This window comes from Aquarana catesbeiana, linkage group LG08 (assembly GCF_042186555.1).
Source record: "Aquarana catesbeiana isolate 2022-GZ linkage group LG08, ASM4218655v1, whole genome shotgun sequence".
Classification (NCBI taxonomy): Eukaryota; Metazoa; Chordata; class Amphibia; order Anura; family Ranidae; genus Aquarana; species Aquarana catesbeiana.
The window spans coordinates 133968188-133995012 of NC_133331.1; the positions used below are offsets into that span (position 1 = coordinate 133968188).

The 26825-nt window shown below is 41.2% G+C and overlaps 2 protein-coding genes across 7 annotated transcripts in view; one reads left to right on the forward strand and one right to left on the reverse strand.

Annotated features, from left to right (window-relative positions):
• Positions 1-12171, forward strand: part of NOC3L (NOC3 like DNA replication regulator) — a 130155-nt gene extending 117984 nt beyond the window's left edge. For both annotated transcript variants that reach the window (XM_073596426.1, XM_073596427.1), the window contains exons 19-21: positions 4227-4324; positions 6688-6772; positions 11529-12171. In XM_073596426.1, coding sequence (XP_073452527.1) covers positions 4227-4324; positions 6688-6772; positions 11529-11654 — 309 coding nt within the window. In that variant the 3' untranslated portion in view covers positions 11655-12171. The remainder of the gene's footprint in view (positions 1-4226; positions 4325-6687; positions 6773-11528) is intronic.
• Positions 12172-17060: 4889 nt separating this feature from the next.
• PLCE1 (phospholipase C epsilon 1) overlaps positions 17061-26825 on the reverse strand; it is a 945493-nt gene continuing 935728 nt past the window's right edge. For all 5 annotated transcript variants that reach the window (XM_073596424.1, XM_073596420.1, XM_073596423.1 and 2 more), the window contains one exon: positions 17061-17189. The gene's annotated coding sequence lies outside the window, so the exon portion shown is untranslated. The remainder of the gene's footprint in view (positions 17190-26825) is intronic.

The window sequence follows — 26825 nt, forward strand, 5'->3', positions numbered from 1 at the left end:
TCAGCAACTGTTTGCGGGCTTTCTTGTGCATCATCTTTAGAAGAGGCTTCCTTCTGGGACGACAGCCATGCAGCCCAATTTGATGCAGCGTATGGTCTGAGCATTAACAGGCTTGACCCCCCCCCCCCCCCCCCACCCCTCCCCTTCAACCTCTGCAGCAATGCTGGCAGCACTCATACGACTATTTCCCAAAGATGACCTCTGGATATGACGCTGAGCACGTGCACTCAACTTCTTTGGTTGACCAAGGCGAGGCCTGTTCTGAGGGGAACCTGACCTGTTGAACCGCTGTATGGTCTTGGCCACCATGCTGCAGCTCAGCTTCAGGGTCTTGGCAATCTTCTTATAGCCTAGGCTACACTTCCCATGGTGCTTAACTACAATGCAGAGTGCATGAGCATCATGGGGAATGTAGTTCCAAAACATCTGGGGTGCCAAGGTTCGCCATCACTGGCCTAGGCCATATTTATATAGAGCAGCAATTTTTTTTTTTTTTTAGATCCTCAGTTCTTTGCCATGAGGTGCCATGTTGAACTTCCAGTGACCAGTATGAGAGAGAGAGCGATAACGCCATATTTAACACACCTGTTCCCCATTCACACCTGAGACCTTGTAACACTAAAGAGTCGCATGACACCGGGGAGGAAAAATGGCTAATTGGGCCCAATTTGGACATTTTCACTTAGGGGTTTGCTCACATTTGTTGCCAGCGGTTTAGACATTAATGGCTGTGTGTTGAGTTATTTTGAGGGGGCAGCAAATTTACACTGTTATACAAGCTGTACACTCACTACTTTACATTGTAGCAAAGTGTCATTTCTTCAGTGTTGTCACATGAAAAGATAAAATATTTACTAAAATGTAAGGGGTGTACTCACTTTTGTGAGATACTGTGTGTGTGTGTGTGTATATGTGTACACACACACTATATTACCAAAATTATCGAGACGCCTGCCTTTACACACCCATGAACTTTAATGGCATCCCAGTCTTAGTCTGTAGTGTTCAATATTGAGTTGGCCCACCCTTTGCAGCTATAACAGCTTCAACTGTTCTCAGAAGGTTGTCCACAGGGTTTAGGAGTGTGTTTATGGGAATGTTTGACCATTCTTCCAGAAGCACATATATATATATATTAGTTTGAAACATTGCAGTTTTTAATATGAGTAGGGGAGGAGCAACTTCAGGTAAAGATTGTAATCAATGAAGTCTACTCAGGGAGGAGAGGGGCAGAGCTGGGAGTGAAGGCGATCGTTGTCTCACTCCTGACTATGGTGCTGAGGGAGGGGGGGAGGGGAGATGAAGACAGGCAGAGAGGAGAGCTGCGGATGACGCAGACACATATTCTGACCACGGTTTTAATGGCTCAGCAGCCATGATAATCATGGGTGGGATGTCAGAGGGGAAGTCAGGACTTGGCAGGATTAAACAGGTATTGTAGGAGATACAGAGGGGTAATTGAAAAAGCAAAAGCACCATGCTGCAGCTTGCACATTAAAGGGACAGGAGCAGCATTTTTGTTTTTTTTGGGGGGGTTAACAGACGCTTTAAATGCCTTGCATGTAAAACATCTGCCACATGGTTGCAATCTTTCCAAGGCAATGGTAGAACATTTGCTATCGCTTTTCTAAAATTTCTCCTCTGTTTGTGGTATATTGTTTAAGGTGCCCATGTGGGTTGCTCTGTCAGTAGAAGTATAAGAATTCTGTGTGCCAGGTTTGCGGAGTATAGAAGGTTTCTAGAAGTTTGACATCACACATAGGACTTTCCTTTAGCTGTCTGACTCGCATGGCTCCTGAGTATTTCCTGGCCATTGGAAGAACAGAGTTTCTATACTGGATTACCTCTGCTATGTGCTGTTGTGGTCTGGATGGCATCCCCCAGTGGATAAAGGTTATATGACAAGTGCTTTACTCTTCAAATATGAAGTGCACATTTTTATTTTTTTTAATGTTTTTTTTTTACTGCACTTTAGATGTGCCCTCTGCTGTTCCTTTTAGAGATTCCTTCAGTATTTTTTAGGAGCTGCACTGAATGTTGGAGGCCAGCTGAGCTAGCCCCTAAAGTGTCACACATGGATTTTATGAACTCTTTGCTGAGCATCCATTTTAGAGGGTTCTGACAGCTTGCACCACAGTATAGTGTGTTTATCTATGTTATTCAGTGAAGGTCAGGTCGAAACACTGACCTGCAGAACTATCTGTTCTGGAGAACCAGACTCAAGGGCTAGAAAAGAGAATACGTCCATCAGAGGTGTCCTCCCATGACATTGGTATGGAACCCGCCTATCCCCCACCAGACACTAGCAAATAGCACCTGGAACTTCCCAGTCTTGTGCACCTGGGTGTCCAATCCAGAGACCAGACTCTAACTCAGGGGAGTCCGAAGGGAACAAAGAAGCCCTACGAGAAGGATATCCCTGGTCAATGTCACAACCCCTGAAGGGTCAGCAGAGGGGGGTGTGATGCCTGCTACACATGAAGAGTTTGAGAGGCTATTTTTCCCTTAATGAAAATTTGAGATAAACTGCTTCGGTTGATGGCTGTCCAAGGCTACCAGTGCTAGATACCCGATGATGCATATTTAGACAAGGTTTGTAGACATCGGAATGTTTAGCATTGTTCACACTGCAGGAATCCAGGAAACTGACCGGCTTTAAAGCGGTAGTAAATGCAGAACAAAATAGAAACTCTCCCTGCAAGGTAAAGGTATAATGTGCCATTATGCATCGCATACTAGCATATTATGAAAGATTTACCTTAAACCAAAGCCCTTCAGCAGCGCGCTGTCACCGTTGCAGAGGCTTCCATCTTCACCCTATCTTCCTTACCAGGTTTACGGGCCACGACACGATGGGTGCCACGGCACAGAGCTCTGGTATGCCGGCTCAGCTCGGGTATGCCGTTCCTTCAGAGTGCATGCACCAGTGACCTCACCGGCTGCTGCTCACTAGAATATCTTCTAAATGTTCACGTTTAGGAGATATTGATTTAACCTTCAGGTAAGCTTTATTATGAGCATACCTGTAGGTAAAAATACGAACAGCTTTTACTACCACTTTAACCACATGCCGACCAGCGCACAACGATATACGCTGGCACAATGGCGCGGCTGGGCAAATGGGCATGCAGGTACGTCCCCTTTAAATCGTGGCATTGTGGGCTCACCCGCCGCATACTCTGTGCCCACGGGTCTCGCAGGCTCTATGTCCGGGAGCCTGGGATCGTGTCGCAGAACGGGGAGATGCCTATGACAGAGTGCAGACCATCAGGAGCAGTGATCTCTGTCATGTTCTAGTGAGGCAATCCCCCCCCCACAGTTAGAATCATTCCTAGGACACTTAACTCCTTGATTGCCCCCTAGTGTTTGACCCCTTCCCTGGCAGTGTCATTTACATAGTAATCGGTGAATTTTTATAGCACTGATCGCTGTATAAATGACAATGGTCCCAAAATAGTTCCCTCAGGAGCAGAAATATCAGGCAGCCCAAATGGTGTAACCACAGCTGGAGGAAAATGATTCCAATGAGTTCCAGTGGGATACAATTCCCAAGGATAAGCTCATATCCAAATAGAACTAACGTAAAGCTGGGAAGGTGCAGAATAGGATGCAGTAAAATCAGATGGGTGAAGTGGGGCAGCTGAAAGGGATGCCCAATGGTGACATGAGCACCGTAATGCTAGTGGGGGAGAGGAGGAGATGAATATACCAGGTACCTAGCAGGATGAACAAACAGTCCCCTACTTGAGGAAAAGTTATCCAACCTCCTAGGGCACTAGAAAAAAAACGGAGGCATGATGAGTAGAGGAGGGGCTGGCCAACAACCATTTTCTTCTGTTTGCCAGTGTTCCAACGTCCTGTAAGGGGGCAGCATAACTTATTTTGCCCAAGGCCGGCCATACATTGTTCGAATCTCAAGATTCGAACCATTAGTGGGTAGGCTGAATGTATCAAGTTGATTGATCAACCTGGGTACAACCAGCCTACTGGCTTCGCTTACAATCATAAGCCACTGCTATAACTGCCATCAATAATCGTGGTCTTCTCTCGGCCGGGATGGCTGTCCCCGCCAGGAGAACACAATGGCCAGGCAGGAGGGATTTCCCTGCCAACACTGCCGTGGTTGCAGGAAAGAAATTTGCTCTGTGTATGGCTGGCCTTAATGGAAGATAAGGAAATGTACTTTTATAAGCTGACAATAAAAATGTATTTTTATATTCTTTTAGAGGCATTTCCATCCTGTTGTTCGGATATTTGCAGCTCACCTTTGTGCTGGGGCTCCATCAGAAGGTTCAGCAGCTCTGGGACAATCCTATAGCCGCAGGTAAGGTTTCTTTCCTTGGGAATGGTTCAGCATTGCAGTTCTGCTTACAAACGACTGTGGACACCCTTTAGTAAGAAATGTATTAATCAAAAGAACAGCGTTTTCAGATTCGGTGTATTTCTAGAATTGCGCTCCAGTTTTTTCAGGAGTAAATTTTTAGGTGGTTACCTGTAGGTGTTGAACAAGATCTTTAAAAGAACACCAAAAAAGGAAGTATTTTTGGGGGGGGGGGGGGGGGGGGATGTTGGTGGTATTGGTGAGGGAGGGTAGCCCAACCTGCAGAATTCATAACTGCAAATTTAAGTTTTGTCTCATGCTGCCAATCCTGATAAAAATAGAGTATGCTTTTATTTGGCCCTTTAAAATGAGAAAATGGTAAAGTAGTATGCAAACTGATCCAGCTCTGCCCCCGTAGATCTCAGCAGACTTATAATTGATCTGTTTCAGTTTCATGAAGGTGAAGGGGTTGACTTCTATCCAGCAAGATAAATAATAGTAAATATACAATAAATCAAATTCCCAGATCCTATGGGCATGTTATAGATGACATTTGCATAAGTTGCATGATCACCATTCACACACAAGTAATGTCTTTCAGAACTATAGAATTGGCAACATCGTAGTAATTCCTGTCTGTACACCATCACTATACACAGACAGTTTAATGTGTGTGCACTATAATGTAACATTTAAAGTTAAAAGCTCTTCTAAACTGAATGTTTAACTTTTAATTTGAGCTTTACCATTCTGCTGCCTTATCTAAACATCCCAATGGTCTCTTTCAAAATGTGTACAGCACATTTGAACTGAATTTAAAAGCAAAATCTTATCGGGTGTGAAACAGACCAAAAAACTTTTATCTCTATTAAATGTTGTAGGCCCTGTGTGGGCAGAACTGGTATCCCTTCTTAAAACCAATAAGATGACTGTAACAGAAACAGACCAATAAAATCCTTTTGGCATGATGTGGGTGAGGGGTCCTAACATTGAAGTGGTTAAACTAATGTCATTTCAGACTTTTCTGCTTTTGCCAATGTTACGTTATGTGGAGAAGTGAAGAAACCTGTAGATCAGAGCTTGTGTTTTAAGTATTAACCACTTAAGGACCAGCCTCGTTTTGGATTTTAGGTGTTTACATGTTTAAAACAGGTTTTTCTGCTAGAAAATTACTTAGAACCCCCAAACATTATATATGGTTTTTCTTCTAACACCCTAGAGAATACAATGGCGGTCATTGCAATACTTTTTTTTGCACCGTATTTGCGCAGCGGTCTTATAAGCGCACTTTTTTTGGAAAAAATTCACTTTTTTGAATAAAAAAATAAAACAACAGTAAAGTTATCCCAATTTTTTTTTATATTGTGAAATATAATGTTACGCCAAGTAAATTGATACCCAACATGTCATGCTTGAAAATTGCGCCCGCTCGTGGAATGGCGTCAAACTTTTACCCTCAAAAATCTCCATAGGCGATGTTTAAAAAATTCTACAGGTTGCATATTTTGCGCTACAGAGGAGGTCTAGGGCTAGAATTATTGCTCTCGCTCTACCGGTCGCTGTGATACCTCACATGTGTGGTTTGACCACCGTTTTCATATGCGAGCGCTACTCGCGTATGCGTTCGCTTCTGCGCGCGAGCTCGTCGGGACAGGGGGGTTTTAAAAATTTTTTTTTTTATTATTTATTTTACAATATTTTATTAATTTTTACACTGTTTAAAAAAAAAAAAAAAATTGTGTCACTTTTATTCCTATTACAAGGAATGTAAACATACCTTGTAATAGAAAAAAGCATGGCAGGACCTCTTAAATATGAGATCTGGGGTCAAAAAGACCTCAGATCTCATATTTACACTAAAATGCAATAAAAAAAAAAAAAAAGTCATTTAGAAAAATGACATTTGAAAAAATATGCCTTTAAGAGGCGTGGACGGAAGTGACGTTTTGACGTCGCTTCCGCCCAGCAGTTTCATGGAGACGAGTGAGCGCCATCTTGGCCTCACTCGTCTCCAGACACACCAGAGAACAGGACGCGATCGCCTCCGCCGCTACCGACGGCTCCGGTAAGCGGCGGAGGGCACCGGATCGCGGCGGGAGGGGGGGGGGCCCTCTCCCGCCACCGATAAAAGTGATCTTGCGGCGAATCCGCCGCAGGGACCACTTTTATCTGAAAGCCGGCCGCCGCACGAAAACGGGGATACCGGGGTTATGGCAGCTAGCTGCTGCCATAACAACGATATCCCCGTTCAAAATTAGGATGTACATAGTCGTGGGGCGGTCGGGAAGTGGTTAATGTAGCCTTAATTTTTAACAAACACCTTTATGCATTTTTCTTCACTTTTATATGTATTTAATATTTTGTAGGTCTGCCACAGAATTGTTTAATGATTACAGTATAAATGGTATGACCTTCAATCCTCCAGTTCCGGAATTGGTACCCAAGATAAAGGTATTTGTCTAACAGTGACTGTACTTCACTTTTAATGTTTTCATAGTGCGCAATTCACAGCATGTGTGGTTATAGTGAAACACTATGGTTTAGCAGTGACCACGTTGAACAGCCTTTTATCACTCTAGAGCAGTGGTGCTCAACTTAGTAAATACAGAGGGCCACAAGTGCAGCCCCCCACATGTCAAAAGGGCCATACAATGGCATTGTACTTAAGGTGGTAGTAAGCTTTGCTAACAATTTTAAAAATAGGCTCACTACAGTGTTACACCATATTGTTAGTATGAACCACATACTAGCACATCATGGCAGACTTGCCTGTCAAGTGGAGCCCTCCAATAGGACGCTGTCTCCACTCCAGGCGCTTCCATTTCACCCAATCTTCCTTCTGGGTTTGTGCTGTCTGGCTGTGCCGTGATGATGTCGTCAAAGTTGTGCATGCGAGTAACAATTGCGGCACGTTGCTGTCTGCAGTTAGTGTACTGTAAATGCAGGTTGGCGCCTGCTGATGTGAATATTTACTAAACTGTGCAAGTTTAGAGAGATATTCACTGTACCTATAGGTAAGACTTCATATAAGGTACAGTTGAAAAATATTGCGTTTATTACTGCTTTAAAGATGGGTGTTGGTGCACTAACCACTTCCCTCATACCCACAGTAGTTTTATTGTGGGCGGGTGGCAGCTACAAGCCAGGCTACGTACCTGTATGTCACCCACCGCATGGTAGTTTGCAAGGCATGTTAGGAGCTGCAAACATGTTATCACCCTGCAGAATATTTATCCTACTCTGTACAACAATGTCCTAATGTAAAAGAGAATACAAGGATGGTGCACACTTAGTGCATTACTGAACGTTTATTGTATAAAACAAAACGTATAGCCAAATGGATACACGCATATAGGACGAGTATCCTTTAACCACTTGCTGACCAACATACATATATAAACCTTCTGTCAGCCAGTGTTTATTACAAGATTGTGACTGAAGCTGCAGCCATGATCCTTGGTACAGGTTTTTCCGTTTACTTCTACATTCGTTGCGATTTTCAAACTCCAAGCAGATATTATTTTAATATCAATTCAGAAGTGTTGTGTAGTGAAAAAAAAAAAAGGTTCTTTTTCTTAATGTGTTTGACTGTTACTGCCAAAAGTACAGTGGGGAAAATAAGTATATGGTCCCCTGCAGATTTTGTAAAGTTGCCCACTTACAAAGAAATGAAGGGTCTACAATTGTTATCGTAGGTGTATTTTAAAATGATAGAGACAGAATATCAATCACAAATCCAGAAAAACACGATACAAATTGAGTTGCAGTTCAGTGAGTAAAATAAGTATTTGATCCCCAAGCAAAACATGACTTGGTACTTGGTGGAGAAATCAAGTACAAAGGTAAGACGTTTCTTGGGTTCTTGTAGTTACCAGGTTTGTACACATCTCAGGAGGGATTTTGGTCCACTCTACTTTACAGATCTTCTCTAAATCCTTAAAGGGTTACTAAACTCTCACATCTTTGTTATTTAAAAACAAAAAAAAAAAAACATGTCATACTTCCCTCCACTGAAAAAAGAATCCCCCTTGGATTGGGACTTTAACTGACCACCAAACCCGTTCAAGTAAAAAAAATGTATTTTATTGATCTACTTTAAAAAAGAAGACGTGAGAGCGTCTATGGTGTATAAATTAAAAAATCATTCCATACAGTATAGAAACAAAATCAGAAACGGAGAAAATATACAAGGTGACGATAGTCAATGTACTCTCATGGGGGTAGTGTGCCCCGATACCCAACGCATTTCCGGTATTCTGGTACCTTCATCAGGGGTTTGAGAGTTGTGAGTAATGTATACATGTATGGATTCCCTAGGCATGACTCTGTTCAAGTAGCACCCATGGCCCCTCAGATCAAATATTGTATTCATTTGTGCCAGACCAAGACTATATAAGAATAGTACGTGTATTGAATTACCGGTATCAAAACGAGCAATAAGTGAGCCAACTGGGGGAGAAACGTTCATAGGAACCCGTAACATGCCGGCTGCATGCCGGAAGGATAAATATCCAGGGACAGTCCCGTGGTGGTTGGCTCCTAAGTAAATCCTTCAAATATGCGGGTCTAGTGGGGGGTGCCTACACCTATCAGTGCTAGCACTGATAGGTACCAGAATACCGGAAACTCGTCGGGTATTGGGGCACACTACGCCCATGAGAGTACATTGACTATCGTCACCTTTTATATTTTCTCTGTTTCTGATTTTGTTTCTACTCTGTATGGAATGATTTTTTGATTTATTAATTTATACGCCATAGACGCTCTCACGTCTTCTTTTTTAAAGTATATCAATAAAATACATTTTTTTACTTGAACGGGTTTGGTGGTCAGTTAAAGTCCCAATCCAAGGGGGATTCTTTTTTCTATGATTTACTATGTAAGGGATGGGACCACCACACTCTATATTTGTTATGATGGAAGCCCCCTCTTGTCTACTTACCTCCACTGTGCAGTTAGTTTTGCACAGAGTGGCCCCGATCCTCCTCTTCTGGGGTCCTTCAGCGGCACTAGTAGCTCCTCCCTTCATCGAGTGCCCACGTCTGAGAAGCACTCTCTTTCGGTGGACATCCGTGCGAGCGCGCTACCGAGTCCTGCTTCTGTGTCCATTGATACAGAAAGCAGGACTCGGCCCATGCATAATTGGATTTGATTGACAGCAGCAGGAGCCAATGGCTGTGCTGCTATCAATATCCAATCAGCACACGAGACACCAGCTAGAGCTGGTGTACTCGTCCCTGGGGAGTAGAAAACCGGGTACAGGTAAGTAAAACGGGGGCACTGCGGGGGCTGCAGCATTACAGAAGGTTTTTCACCTTAATGCATTAAGGTGAAAAACCATGAGGGTGACAGCCAAGAAACCCCTTTAAGATTTCTTGGCTGTGACTTGGCAACTCAAAGTTTCAGCTCTCTCCATAAATTTTCTATATAATTAAGGTCTGGAGACTGGCTAGGCCATTTCATGACATTAATGTGCTTCCTCCTGAGCCACTTATTTCTTGCCTTCTGGCTGAGGGAAGAAGGTTCTTATCCAAGATTTTACAATACATGGCCCCGTCCATTGGCCCCTCAATGCTGCAAAGTCGGCCTGTACCTTTGGCAGAGAAACAGCCCCAAAGCATAATGTTTCCACCTCCATGATTTTCTTGGGGCCTTGGTCAGCATTTTTTTTTTTTTCTTCCTCCAAACACGGCGAGTGGAGTTGATGCCGAAGTGCTCAATTTTGGTCTCCTCTGACCACATCACTTTCTCCCAATCCTTCTCGGAATCATTTAGATGTTCATTGGCAAACTTCAGACGGGCCTGTACATGTGCCTTCTTCAAGACTGGGAGCACTGCGGGTACTGCAGGATTTCAATCCATGGTGACGTATTGTATTACCAATGTTTTTTTGGTTACTGTGGTCCCAAACTGCCTTGAGATCATTCACAAGCTCCTCCCGTGTAGTTCTGGGCTGATCCCTCACTTTTCTCATGATTATCCTTACCCCATGAGGCAAAATCTTGCATGGAGCTCCAGACCAAGGGCGATTGATGGTTATTTTGTATTTCTTCCATTTGAAAATAATTGCTCCCAACAGTTGTCTCCTTCTCACCAAGCTTCTTGCTGGTTGGTCTTGTAGCCCATTCAAGCCTTGGGCAGGTCAACAATATTGTCCCTGACGTCCTTTGACAGCTCTTTGGTCTTGCCCATGATGGTGGGGTTGAATGGAAGAAAGATTCTGTGGACAGGTGTCTTTTATACATATAACGAGTTGTCAGGAGCAACTTCTTAAATTGACAGGGACTAATCTGCATACCACATGAGCACATACTATAGCCAGAATTATTGTTGGTTAGTAGAGGATCAAATACATTTTACTCACTGAACTGCAACAACTTTGTAAGTGGGCAAATGCAAATATACAGGGGATCAAATAATAATTTTCCCCACTGTACTTTTGGCAGTATCATTCAAACACATTAAGAAAAAGAACCAGATTTTTTTTCATTACACAACACTTCTGAATTGATATTAAAATAATATCCGCTTGCAGTTTGAAAATCGCGATGAATGTAGAAGTAAACTGAAAAACAATGCCACAGTGAAGATAAGTGGGGAAGAAGGTAAGCATTTTACCAGATGAGCTGCACTCACTGGGCGGGGGTCAACTTGACCCTTTGGTGTGTGGCACAGTTTTATTTTTTTTCAATTCTTTAAGTGTGACATACGGTAATACAGAGTCCACAATATTGGTAAACATCCAATGGATCACTTCCACATACAAGACCACATGTGCAGACATAGCGTTGTCAGTGGCACGATTTTTTAATTATGTTAAAATCAGCATTTTTCTGCTCAAATTATTTAGAAATCCCAAACATTATATATTTTCTGAAAGTAGAGGCCCTAGAGAATAAAATGGTGGCTGACATTTTTTATATCGCATGATACTTGATCAGCCATTTATCCAAAGCAAATTTTCAGGAACAAAATACGCTAAAAACACAAATGTTACAAAAAATACATTTTTCTGTGTAGTAATTGTTGAGTGGATGTGCAGATAACATTTCTGGAAATCACCTTAGATTGTTTGAGAAGCTCTTCAGCAATGGAAATCTGTGTGCTCTAACCATAACCTTTAGAAGTGCCCCCTCCTTTTTTTTTCCTTTTTTCATTAAGGAAATTTAAAATTTTTTTTTTTTTTTTTTTTTTTTCAATGTTGCAGGGAAAAAGCAGAACATATGAACTGAACAAGGACCTACAAGAGCTAATTGAAAAGCATCTCAGCAAAGCATCTTCAGTACAGCTGAATTATGTGCCTGTAGTAAAAAAAAAAAAGCAGAGCACCTGATTGGTCAGAAATAAGCAGAAGATTCCTAAACCACCTATTGCTGTAAATGCATACTGCTGAGTTGGATCTTCCATTGACAGCTCCTCCAGTAGTGGAATCTAAAGCCCCATACACCCTATCAGATTTTCTGCTGATTTTTTCCTTCAGATTTACCAAAACCATATAATATGAGGTCAAACCTTAGGAGTTTCAATTTGTATGCAATCAGACATGCCCTTGCACTACATGGTTTTGGTAAATCTGAAGACCAAAATCAGCAGAAAATCTGATAGTGTGAATGGGGCTTTAGTTAGAAACTCCCAGGTGTGCGCTCATTCAGCAAGTTTTAACACATAAGAATCTTGCAAGCAGAATGAGAATTTCCTGCTATATCTTAAATGTTTTGGTGAACCTATCATTTGGCCCTGCAAGAACTTCAGTATTTCTCAACCATATCAAAAATTTTGTTTTGGATTGTGCCTTTCATTGTACATAACTGCAGAGGTGAGCAATTTCAATAAATAATCTGTATTTTTTAGCTTGTTTGTGTATTTTTTTTTTTATTGGTAACATTTTAACTACAGAGCCATTAATTCCAACTCAAGCACGTCTGTTGATGAAGCAAACATTTTTATTTTCAACATATACAAATACATTTTCAAGTCTGTATACATAAAAGTAGTCAAACAATTTACAAAAACCAACACATTGCTAACTGGCACAGAAAGTCAAAATATATACTCCAATCACTTCAAGACATGCACCATCACAGAATAATACAATAAGCCCCAGTTCACACTGCCGCGACTTAAGAACTCCTCAAAGTTGCATGACACGTCGCTCCCCAATAACTGCAATGAAACCGTTCTAATTGATGCGACTCAAGACGCTCTGACTTAGAAAAAGGTTCCTGCACTACTTTTGGTGCGACTTCAATACCACTTGCACTGTCTTCTGTTAAAGAAGTCGTATGTAAGCTGTGATGAAGTTGCACAGGGATGTTGTATTCAAAGTCACGGCAGTGTGAATCCAGGCCTACTAGGAACACTGGAATATCTGATTAAGCAGTGCTATTGTGGATAAGCTCCAATTGCTTGTGATATCAGTGATTCAAAGACATTAACATTTTTAGTAAATGAAGGTCACTAATTGCCCTAAAGTCTAAAGGCCTGTACACACAATATGAAAATCGGATCGAAAAGTTTGTACGACGAGCTGTCTACCGATTTTTGCTTTTTCTTGTCCGACAAAAGCTGGATGTGCAGACTATAAAATTTTTGTTGGATGTGAACTCAACGTCTGTTTTTCGTTTCATTAGTACAGTTTTTGTATGAAGAAAATTGTAAGAGCAAGACTACGCATGCTCAGAAACGAAAGAATACATAAAAAACTATTCAACACAATACGTCACTTCTGACATATTCTGTCGTACGAGAATTTTCATATTGTGAGTAACCTATCCACTTTCGACATGAAACTAGCACGCCGCAAAAAATGGACGTTCGGCCATCCAAAAATCTAAGCATGTATACGAGGCGCGAAGGGATAACATTCGGAGGCTCACGTGAAGACCACTCACCTCAAAAGCAATTAAAAATGTAATTACTTTTGCAACTCCCATTCTCTGACCACAGGGGCATCTTACCTCTAAAGAGCTAGGTGAAGTAAGGGGGTAATAAAATACAATTTACCCTTGGCCTCCTCCTAAAAATAAAAGATTTGTATTGGAAAAAAAAAATCACAATACAGGAGCCTGTATTGTTAGAACAATAAAAGCTGCTATTACTTACCTCTCCTGAAAATTCTTGAATTTAGACTTCACTTGCTTCATGCTCTGGAGTTAGTACTCTGCAAAATACAGAGATAGCCAGGTACCTTGCATTTTCAAGAGCTCAGCATTCGTAGCCTACCTGTTTCTCTCAGTTCCTGTATATTTAACTATGTTTTACCCCTATAAAAAGTCCTTATGTTCCAATTCTCAACAATATAAATTGCACTTTCAATTACTGACAGTCAAAAAATTGCAGCAGTGGAATCCTATTCTGTTTTGAGTGTTGCCATTTATAAATGTGTATAAGTGAAATTTTCATTTTTTTACCCTACTTAACCCCTTGAGGTAAAACTGGGGAAGGAAATTATCTCCATATGGGAAAAAAAGATTTTTTTTTTTTTTTTAAACAACTTCAGCCCCAGAAGATTTGGCTGCTCAATGACCGGGCCATTTTTTGCGATTCCACACTGCATCGCTTTAACTGACATTTGCATGGTCGTGTGACGTTGTACCCAAACAAAATTGACGTCCTTTTTTTCCCCCCACAAATAGAGATTTCTTTTGGTGGTATTTGATCACCTCTGCGGTTTTTATTTCTTGCGCTATAAACAAAAGGGCGACAATTTTGAAAAAGACGCAATATCTTTTACTTTTTGCTATAGTAAGTATCCCAATTTTAAAAAAGTTGTGTATTCTACATATTTTTGGTACAAAAAATTGCAATAAGCGTATATTGATTGGTTGCGGGAAAAGTTATAGTGTCTACAAACTATGGGAAAGATTTATGGCATTTTTATTATTTATTTATTTTTTACTAGTAATGGCAGAGATCTGCAATTTTTAGTGGTATTGTGATATTGCGGCGGACAGGTCGGACACTTTTGACACATTTTGGGAACCCTTGACATTTACAGAGCGATCGGTGCTATAAATATGCACTGATTACTATGTAAATGTCACTGGTAGGGAAGGGGTTAACACTAGAGGGCGATCAAGATGTTAAATGTGTTCCCTATGTGTGTGTTCTAATTGGGGGCATGGGACTAACTAGGAGAGATGACAGATCGCTGTTTCTACCTTGTAGAAACAATGATCTGACTTCTCTCCTCTGACAGCACAGGGATTTGTGTGTTTACATACACAAACCCCCATGCTGCCGCTTGTGCACAAGATAGCGCTCCCTCAGGTGGCTCTCCTGGGCAAAGCCGTATATATGTACGAGATTTCACCCAGGAGAGCCATTCTGCCGCAGTATATCTGCGTGAGCTGGTTGGGAACCGGTTAATTGGCCAAAAGGCTACCAAAGTGAAATGCTGCACTTTGCCACCTGTTTTATAAATAGATCCTAAATAGAGCAGACAACGTAGAAGTGTATTAAAGTTCCTCATCCAGGAGTAATATTGTGCAAAACACAAAAATGCCTTTTGGATGATTTTGATACTGAATAAAAAAAAAAATGTAACTTTCACATCCAAAATACTACCACAATCCATTGCTTCTGTAGTAATGTCTTTAATACTGAACTACTACATTTACAAACAAGTGAGAGAAATCCCAGAAGCCCAAATCAGTCTGACTGCTCAGGAATGGTGCCACTAAACTCCACTCCCTCAGTTTTACTTCTTTTGTCCTATGACAAAAATCCAACAAAATAAAGGTTCTCATAACATTACTAAAAAACATAACTAAACTTAATGCTGTTGGTCAGTAACCTTGTTTAGAAATGTTAAGACAACTCTACTATCAAAGTACAAATTAGGCATAATCAGAAAAAAAAAATGAATTTAAAAAGGCCCATGATCCAACACCACATGCCATCAAATAAGCGTGGTCTGTCCACGCTCTCTGGAATTGCTAAGCCATAATAAACAAATCGATGGCCAGATAGCTCCTAAATAGTATGAAGACACTCAGCACACTGAATAGTTTATCACCTTTACTTGAAGTGTTTAGGTTAATAATAGGCAGACATGCCTTGTTTTATGTTCAGTAAAAAATAAATATAAATAGTTATAAAATCTGCTGACAGCTAAAATGTATACTAGAATAGTATTAGCAAATTAAAGTAACAACTGTTTCCAAAATAAAACGATACAATACCATCATAAAGAACTTTACCTCAAAAGGTAGCATGATCGCAGTAAATACCCTAGTCACACTTACTTCACACGCATCCTGCTGCTCATTACAGTATTGATAATACAGGATCACCTGAAGCATCTATTATCTCCTAACATAGCTGTGATTGTCCTCTCTAGCCACTTCTTTTCAGCCTCTTTGCTGTAAACACTAGTGAAGATGTAGAGGGACTTGGAAGTGTAAACACCATCACAGCTACCTTAGTACTGCAGTGGAAATAAAACCCATCGTGATAGCTGCTCAATCACCAATTCCCTTTGATAAGCAGAGAAGGAAACAAAATGTACACGTTACCTCCTCCGGGACTGCAGTTTAAATAAAAGTATACAATAGAATTAAATGACATTTATAACACAAACATTCAGTTGTGGTAATTGGTGGTCTTGGAAAGCAGTAATTATAAGCTAAGTGTTTTGGTTAACAAGTGTGTGAAACATGAATAGCCAGTTGTCTACAACTGATATTTTTTTCAAATACATTGTTGCTGTGTTACACAATTGTGTGTGACGAAGTATCAGATCATAGGCAAATCACATAACTTACATATAAAAATTATGTTCTGCATCCCCATATAGGAAGATGTAGTCCATGGCAGGAAAACACAAGGTTTAAGGACTGTGGTACATACAGTTACTTTTATGTAGGTCCTTCACATGTACAAAATCCCTAAAGTTTGAAAAAGATTAACAATGTACATAGGGGTATTGCATTAACTACATCCTTATCACCGTAAACAAATAATGTGTACTTTCATGGTACATCTTTTACAAAAAAAAAAGTGGTCAATGCTTTTATGTACTAACGGAATAAGGTGCTAGGTATCAAAATAATAGTAACATGAATTGGTAAAATCTCAATGCTAAACCAGTAAACACTCCAGGACCAAACAGCAGTCATAAAAGCATGTTGCATGTCAGTGGTCTAGAAGTGACATTACAATGCTTCAATAAATATAAAGACACATTCCACAAAACTCATAAAGAATAAGCTACTTCACACGCTGAATGAGCGCTGCTTAAATCACACATATTGTGTTTACAAGCATCATAATCTGTTTATAACATCAGTGTTTTTATGTTGCAGCATGTGCTATTTTATGTTTACAAAAGAAAAGTGAAAATTAGTGAAACTCCTGCAGTGTGTACATATAAGACATCGGGGTACTGTGCTGCTCCTGCCATTTTCACCAGTAACCCTAGATATCACTGGGGTTCATTTCAGTGTAAGAAGCAAAAAACGTCATCTTAATCAGCACCTGTACATGACATTGTAGCAGAGTGAAGAAACATGTTGCAGTCGTCTGCAAACCTGCCAGTCGTCTCTCCTTAGTAAATATTTCAGCCACAAGACTAGGTAGCCTACCACCTTACCCTTCTGCATTAACCAGGCTCACTGAAAATCGGCCACTATCCAGTTCGCATCAAAAGAGATCCACTGTAATCCCCTTTTTTTTGGAAGTAACTTCATGTGAAATCCAGAAGAACTGGCACTTTTGCATCATTTTGGCAGTTTCCAGTTCTTAAGAAGCTTATAGTACCATGTTGCGTTTGGCTTCCTACAGCAGGATGGGTGTCTGTAGAAATTTCTGTTATCTGCTAAATTACGGTCTTCTTTCCTGCTCCGCAATCCATTGCACATACAGTCACCTGCAATATATATTGACATACATATTGAACATGCTGCACACTTGAAACCTATTATAGTTAAAATAAAGGAGATTTGACAACAGGAACAGAAACATTTTTTGCCAGTGGGGACACGGCAATAAGTCCACACAGCCATGTTCCCTACTCAAACCAAAAACATTTTGAGCTACAGTTTCTCTTTGATCTAGTTAAGCAATATCGAACACAGGATAACAATTAAATATTCATTACCTTAGATAAGCTTTTCTTTCTACCCCAAATCTTTTGATACTTGTAGTAATTTCTACCGGACAGGCTTCAGGAGATGAGGTGGTAGAAGTAATCCACATAGTTTCTGATTGGCAGATCGCTCATCATGAATGAGCGGTACACAGAGATCCTTGTACAACAGTCTGGGGCTCTGTGATGTTTATTTCTGGTTTCCCAACTTAAAAAAATTATGTGATATGAAGACATTGCTCCCTCTTTCTACTGATGGCCACATTTTTGTTGAGTGATGTGTACACTACACTTCAACTACTATTTCCTAACCATAAATCACAGCAAAGCCCAGCATAACCCCTCTAACTCCCAGCATTGCCCCCAGTATTTGCTAGTGTCCATGGGTGATGGACCTGTCTCTCTTCTGAGAGCACCTTTTCTGCTTTAAGCACCTGCTGACTGACATGCATATAAACATCCTGTTGTTATTATAAGAACGTGGTTGCAACTGCAGCCAGGAACTTGGTACCATTTTTTTCAGTTGGTTGCTTTGTAAAAGGGATTTAGATGGCTGTAACTTTTACAGCACTGTGTAGGGTGGTTGTGGAGCTCTCCCGTTCCTCCAGGGAACCCGAGAACATAGTAAAAGGAAAGGATGGCTTCACACAGGAGGAACATTTGTTCTCAGGTCTCCCTTGTGACAAATTAACCTGCAAGCGATGTTCATTTTGTCACTTCTGGTTTCAGAGCTGTCATTCCCTGGCTGTTTACAGCCAGGGAAGCAGCTGACCAAGCACAATTTGTGCTTGGTTAGCTGCTCTGGAGGGCCAGGGAGACATCAGGTCTCCATAAAAAGTACCTGTGATCTACTCAAATCTATTACAAGGGGGGCTTATTTAGCTTCCTTGTAATAGCAATTAAGGTAATTAAAAAAAAGATTTTTTTTTTAAAAAATGTTAAAACACCCCCAGCTAGAGCTGCACGATCGTTAAAAAAATAATGATCTTGATTCAACACCCCTCACGATCTCTATGCAGAATTTCCCGATTCATTCATATAACAAGTGTAGAGAGTTCTCTGCTCACTCAGCTGTCAAAAGAAAAAAAAACAGGCAGCCTGCCTGACAATTTTTTTACAACTTTGTCTGTGCTGGTAGATATCTATAAACATTAGCTTTTCATTCTTAGATCAAAGGAATGAACTTCCTTCTGTAAATGAAGAAAGTTTAACCACCTAAAGACTAAGCCTTTTTCTGACACTTTTTTTCTTACAAAGTTAACCACTTAAAGACCAGCCTTGTTTTGAGATTTTGGTGTTTACATGTTTAAAACATTTTTTTTTGCTAGAAAATTACTTAGAACCACCAAACATTATATATTGTTTTTTTTTTTCTTATACCCTAGAGAATAAAATGGCGGTCATTGCAATACTTTTTTCACACCGTATTTGCGCAGCGGTCTTACAAGCGCACTTTTTTTAATAAAAAAATAAGACAGCAGTAAAGTTAGCCCAATTTTGTTTTATATTGTGAAAGATAATGTTACGCCAAGTAAATTGATACCCAACATGTCACGCTTCCAAATTGCGCCCGCTCGTGGAATGGCGTCAAACTTTTACCCTCAAAAATCTCCATAGGTGATGTTTAAAAAAATTCTGCAGGTTGCATGTTTTACGTTACAGAGGAGATCTAGGGCTAGAATTATTGCTCTCGCTCTACCGATCGCAGCGATACCTCACATGTGTGGTTTGACCACCGTTTTCATATGCGGGCGCTACTCACGTATGCGTTTGCTTCTGCTCGCAAGCTCGTCAGGATGGGGCGTTTAAAAAAAAAAAAAATTTTATTATTTATTTTACTTGATTTTATTTATTTATTTTTACACTGTTTTAAAAAAAAAAAATTGGGTCATTTTTATTCCTATTACAAGGGATGTAAACATCCCTTGTAATAGAAAAAAGCATGACAGGTTCTCCTAAATATGAGATCTGGAGTCAAAAAGTCCTCAGATCTCATATTTGGATTAAAAAAAAAAATTGTCATTTGAAAAAACATTGAAAAAATGCGCCTTTAAGAGGTATGGGCAGAAGTGACTTTTTGATGTCACTTCGGCCCTGCAGTGTCATGGAGACAGGTGGGGGCCATCTTCCCCTCACTTGTCTCCATGTTAGCCCAGGGGACAGATGCGATCGGCTCCAGTAAGCGGCAGAGGGCACCGGATCACAGCGGGAGGGGGGCCCCTCTCTCGCCACCGATAAAAGTGATCTCGCGGTGAATCCGCCACAAAGACCACTTCTATCTTGTAGCCGACCGCCGGCTGAACACGGGGATACCGGGGTTATGGTAGCTAGCTGCTGCCATAACAATGATATTCGTCCCCAAAAAAGGGACGTATATGTACATGCGGCAGTCAGCAAGTGGTTAAAATCAGTAATTTTTTTGCTAGAAAATTATTTGGAACCCACAAACATAATATAAATAAATATATATATATATATATATATATAATATATATATTTTTTTTTTTTGCAGAGGCCCAGGCCCTAGAGAATAAAATGGCAAATTTGCGCAGCGGTCTTTCAAACACAATGTTTTTTGGAAAAAATACACTTCAATGAATTAAAAAAAAAAAAAAAAAAACGAAACAGTAATTAGCCCAATTTTTTTTGTATAATGTAAATGATGATGTTACACCACGAGAATCGTGATCTTTATTCTAAGCAAAAAAATTGTGATTCACACTGGCGATATATGGCCCATTGTGAATGTGAAGTGCTTGAACAAATTCAAAAAGTTCCATATGGAATCTGTAATGTCACTGATGAACACAGCCTCACTGTTGAAGCTGAAGAACGGGGTCTTGCTGAGACTCTGTTGGTGAAAAAAAAAAAATAAGGCTTCATTCCAGGATATACTCTGTGGCATGGATTTTAACCCCTGAACTGGACAGAAATATAAAGTTAATGTGTTGTAGAATAGCTGGGGAGGGGGGGGGGGAGGAGAGGAGACTAAACCAGGGCCAAGTTCCTTCTCTTGGCTTGGCTTTATCTGGTGCGTAGGTCAAAAATCCCAACTATTCAAAGTATCTTCTAGTACAGTTGGTATATTAGATAATTAACAAGAATAAACCTAGTGGAGGGAATAGGGCACAGAAGGGAGAGAGAAGGAAATGTCCAGGGGGACCAATGGTTAGAGAGTCAAGTAAAAGTAATCATAGTAGCGGGATGAATATTATAAACTCTGTGATAAAGGAGAAAGGAGGCGCGTGACCTAACGCATGAATTGAGTTGATAAAGTTTATTTTAAACAAATGAATGAATACAACGAAAATGACTAGGTGTTCATAAAAACAGGTTACAATATTCTCATTCGATAAAATAGTGGAAATTATTAAAAAACCCATGCAAGTGTATAGGCTGAATCAATGGCTAACGCATTTCAAGGGGATTCCTCTTCATCAGAGTCTTGGAAGACAGAAAATGGTCTGTATAATGTGGTGGGTTTATATAGAGAGCGATGACTGTGTGGGAGATGTGTCACATGACAGATGGTAGATTCTCCTCTGTTCTAGTTGTGTTCCCATTCACATCACAACGCTGTAAAACAATACCAGGTGTGTGTGTGTGTGTGTGTGTGTATGTGTATATATATATATATATATATGTGTGTGTGTACATATAGAAATGAAATAAGAGTTGCAGATGGTATAAAAAAAAAAATATATATATATATATATATATCGAACCATGATAAAAAGTGTATATAAAAACGGTTAATGTTATTCCACAGAGTAAAAAGTAATTAAAATTGTGTATATACACACACTATTTATCAGACATATGCACATCTGCATATATTGAAAGCATATACAATGCAACATATACAAAAATGGGCGCTCATTTGTATATTTGGAGAAGCACTCGACAAGTTAGCGCCCACATAGCTCTGTGGGGTACGTACATAAAAGTAATAGTGTTATGCATTGTTACAGACATGAAGTATGAGAATAAAACACTAAAGCAATGAAGCTGCAGAACTTCTCACTGGAGTGAGTCGATTAAAATGCAATTGCAATAGATATAGAGAAATATGCATAGAAGATGTACGAGCATATGTATGTAAGAATACAAAAAGTACAGCATTACTAAAATACAGAGGTACAGCAATACTGAGATACGACGCTCGTGTATTCAGTAACAACAGTGATAGAAGTCATAACAATACATAAACGCACAGATATATGCATATATATATGTGCATCAATGTGCAAAGTGAATTGAACCTGTGTAGCTATATAAGCAGGCTCATGCAAAGGGAAAGAGTTTGAGTATGCTAGCTTAGTAGTACAGCTATTATAGCAGACAGTGCAAGGTGGACCAACTGAACAGTGCCAATTGTGAAGTAGTGACATTAAGTACTTTTTGATTGAATAGTGTCTGCCTGTTTCCAGATGAGACAGGCAGATCAAACAATTGGTGGTGTGAAAGGGATGAATTGAATTGGATCCTACCTCAGGTCTGTACGGTAATTGTAGTTCATTAGTTGTTAATGTTGGTTATGTGGACCTATGGAAGTAGCAGTGACATAGGTGGATGATGACAAAAGTTGTGATCAGATGTACCAGTATACAGATACATACATGTATATGCACATACACACACACACACACACACACACACACATATATATATATATATATATATATATACACACACACACATATATATGTGTGTGCACAGACTAAGTGACAATCTCAGCAGTGTTATCGGGCATAGGTTGGGATGGCATGACCTGCACATCGGCTGGTGAAGGAGTAGCAGCTTGTATAAAGTGGCTACAGGTCTGAAACGATCATTGGCTGACCCTGCGATCCTCCTGTCAGAGTGCTGTAGTGTGCTGAATATGACCCTGTGATGGTCTCCAGCCATACAGCACTTCGGTGGCTTTCTGTTTAAATGCAAAGTTGTGTGGGGCGGCCATGTGACTGACCTAGGAGAATCAGTAAGTGATTCAGATGATCACTGGAACGCATGCCGTCATCCATGTGGGCGTGGCCATGCGGTCCAGCTAGATCAAGAAGTGATTCAGCTGGTCCATGGGAAACACAAAGTCATCAATAACTGCATGGAGCCGTGCAATGAGGGGAAGGAAGAATGGAAATAAGACTAAGGTTGTAGTGTGTAAACAACACAATAAATATCAGCCTGATTGTATGTAGTAACTACTGCTGGAATGTCATTAGCCATGCTAGTCTCATTGGTACCAGTGACACTGCAGGTGAGAGTGACATATGAAGTATGTTAGAATAAATGGGCACGTAATTGCAGAGGAACAAAGGGATATGGAGATGAATAGTTCACATGGATATATACACACACAAATATGCATGTACATACACATATATATATATATATATATTATATATATATATATATATATATATATATATATATATACATACATACATACACATATACATGCACACATGAGCGCAGGGCAGACTGATCTAGGCTTGTGACGGACTGGATGAAGAGAACCGTGGGGAGGACCTGTTTTGCATTATACTACCCATGGACCTCAAGGTCTTCGTTCATTCAACAGGAGCCAAGGAACCGAGGGTGAAGATCCAGAAGGTTTCTCTTCTACATAGCCTCTGGAATCTTCTTCCAGCGTTTGAGTCTTTTTTGATGGCTTCTATGCCAAATACTTGTAAACCTGTTGGAAGTCCATTGTGGCAGTCCTTAAAGCGCCGTGGGACTGAATAATTGTGTCTCCTCTAGTTTTTCATGTTGGAAGCGTTCACACTGTCATTGCTGTTATTGCATTCATGTTCACTAAATCTTACTCTTAGTGGCCGTGCAGTGCGTCCGACATAGAGAAGGCCGCAGGGGCAAATGATGCCATAAACCAAGTACGAGGTACCACAATTAATGAATTGACCAATTCTGTAGCTATGGCCATCGGACCCCACAACCTCTTTTGTACGGTGTGACATGAATGCACATGCCCCACAGTTCTTGGCTCCACATTTATAGTACCCTTTTTGATCGAATATTGATGTGCTTTGCGTATTCTGCTTGGTGCAATTAAACTTCTGAGGTCTCTAGGTTTGCGGAATACAACTTCAGGTCTAGGGGGCAAGATTTGCTTTAAGATAGGGTCTTGTTTCAAAATGCTCCAATTATGTTGCCTTACTCTTTGAATGTCAAAAGCTTTAGTGCTAAATTGAGTACTGAATCTTTTAGAGTCAGAGGAGTCTTGTTTCTTGCAGGCCCCTTTGTTCTTTTGAGTTGTAGTGGCATCTTTCACCATGTTATCTGAGAATCCCTCAGCATACTGTATCAAATATTTGGAGTAAGCTTGTTCAACATGGTCTTCTCGTATCCCTTTTCCAAGAATTTTCTTTTTAAACCAGACCCTTGCTTCTAATAGTCACTCTTTCTGGTGCATGTTCTCTTTAGTGTACAGAATTGCCCGTATGGGATGTTATGAATCCATTTTGGGTGATGGTGGCTTTTAGCGTGAAGGTAGGAATTTCCGGCACCTGGTTTGAAGTGGGTTTGGGAAAAGATGTTGCCTTCCTTATCAACCTGCAGTTCAAGATCTAGAAACACAAGTGATGATTGGTCAACAACGTGGGTAAATGATATACCAAAGGGATTGGAATTGCAATATTCAAGAAAATTATTCAGCTCCATCTCTGATCCGTTCCAAATGATCAATATATTGTCTACATATCTTGCATAAGGAGCAAGCTGTGCCTTAAAGGGATTGTTAGCCCAGATGGAACTGTCCTCCCAAAGACCCATGAACAGGTTTGCATAGCTTGGAGCAAATCTGGCTCCCATGGCTGTTCCTCTAGTTTGTCTATAAAATTCTCCCACATAGGAGAAATAGTTATGGGTCAGACAAAACTCAATAGAGTCAATGAGCAACTTAGTTTATAGAGGAAGTAGATTACTTTTGGATAGATAGTATTCAACCGCCTTGATACCATATTTATGTTGGATAGAGGTGTAAAGTGATGATACATCGAGCGACAGCCACTTATACTGACAGTGCCAGGAGAAGGTTGAAAGGATCTCAAGCATGTGTCCTGAGTCTTTGACATAGGAGGGGAGTTGTATAACCAGATCTTGTAGGAAGTGATCAATATAACCCATATTGCTTGTTAGGCTGTCTATCCCAGCAATAATGGGTCTACCGGGTGGCTTTGACAGATCCTTGTGGATCTTAGAGATGTGGTAGAAGTGGGGTGTTAGTGAATATGATTTATTTAGAAATAAGTATTCACTTTTGGTGATAACACCATTTTCCGCTTGCTCGATTGAGCAGTTGTTCAAGAGTGATTGCATAGCCTGAAAGTGGATCAGCTGGAAGTTTTTCATATGTGTCCTTATCGCCTAAGTCTCCATGCCTCCGCCATATAGTCTTTATCTTGAATGATTAAACCTCCTCCTTTGTCAGCCTGCCTGATAATGATGTCTTCTCTATCTTGGAATCTCTTGATAATTTCCTTTGGTACCCTCCCAGTCATTGCTCGGAGTATGTTTGGGTTTGCCGCTAGAGTCACCTTTTTGGCAAATCTTTTTTATCTCATCCATCACCACTTCATAAAAAATTGGAATGAATTTTTCTTTTGCCCAGTGGGGATGAAAGGAAGACCAATGCCGCGTACACACGAGCGGACTTTTCGGCATACTTGGTCCGGCGGACCGGAGTCAACCGGACAATCCGACCGTGTGTAGGCTCTGGTGGGCTTTTGGGAAAAAATACGCCGGAAAAGTCCGCCGGAGCCTACACACGGTCGGATTGTCCGGCGGACTCCAGTCCGCCGGACCAAGTATACCGGAAAGTCCGCTCGTGTGTACGCGGCATTGGTCTTCCTTTCATCCCCACTGGGCAAAAGAAAAATCCATTCCAATTTTTTATGAAGTGGTGATGGATGAGATAAAAAAGATTTGCCAAAAAGGCGACTCTAGCGGCAAACCCGAACATACTCCGAGCAATGACTGGGAGGGTACCAAAGGAAATTATCTAGATACCTAGATTTGAAACATGTTTTAAATCTTTCTGTCGGACTCAGTTTCTGGCGGAAAGTCCGCTCGTCTGTGTGCTGGTCCGACAGAAAACCCGCTCGTCTGTATTCTGGTCCAACGGACCAGATACGACGCAAGGGCAGGGTATTGCATTTCGCGCTCGCTGCAATAGGAAAAACAAATTTTCCTATTGCGGCGAGCGCGGGTCATACCAGGCCCTTAGGTCTGGTATGGGTTATAATGGGAACCCCCTACGCCGAAAAAACGGCGTGGGGTCCCCCCTAAAATCCATACCAGACCCCGATCCGAGCACGCAGCCCGGCCAGTCAGGAAAGGGGATGGGGACGAGCGAGCGCTCCCCCCTCCTGAACCTTACCAGGCCGAATGCCCTCAACATGGGGGGGTGCTTTGGGGGAGGGGGGCCCTGCGGGGCCCCCCCCCCAAAGCACCTTGTCCCCATGTTGATGAGGACAAGGGCCTCTTCCCGACAACCCTGGCCGTTAGTTGTCGGGGTCTGCGGGCGGGGGGCTTATCAGAATCCGGGAGCCCCCTATAATAAGAGGGCCCCCAGATCCCGGCCCCCCACCCTATGTGAATGAGTATGGGGTACATGGTACCCTACCCATTCACCTAGGGAAAAAGCGTCAATAATAAAACACACTACACAAGTTTTTAAAATAATTTATTAAACAGCTCCGGGGGGGTCTTCTTCCGGCTTCGGGGGTCTTCTTCTGGCTTCGGGGGTCCCTCCGGTTCCTCTTCTCCCGGTGTTCCGGTTCTTCGGCTGGCTCCTCCGCTGTCTTCAGGCCGCTCTTTTGCCAGCGGAGGTCCGGACAGTCAATCTGTTAAAGGCCGGGTGGGAAGTGGTTAAGGACTGCCACAATGGACTTCCAACAGGGGGGGCATGTGCATTCATGTCACATCGTAAAAAAGAGGTTGTGGGGTCCGATGGCCATAGCCACAGAATTGGTCAATTCATTAATTGTGGTACCTCGTACTTGGTTTATGGCATCATTTGCCCCTGCGGCCTCCACTATGTCGGACGCACTGCACGGCCACTAAGAGTAAGATTTAGTGAACATGAATGCAATATCAGCCATGACAGTGTGAACGCTTCCAACATGAAAAACTAGAGGAGACACAATTATTCAGTCCCACAGCTCTTTAAGGACTGCCACAATGGACTTCCAACAGGTTTACAAGTATTTGGCATAGAAGCCATCAAAAAAGACTCAGACGCAGGAAGAAGATTCCAGAGGATATGTAGAAGAGAAACCTTCTGGATCTTCACCCTCGGTTCCTTGGCTCCTGTTGGAATGAACGAAGACCTTGAGGTCCATGGGTAGTATAATGCAAAACTGGTTAGCTGTTGTATGTTGGTGCGGTCAAAGGAGCGAG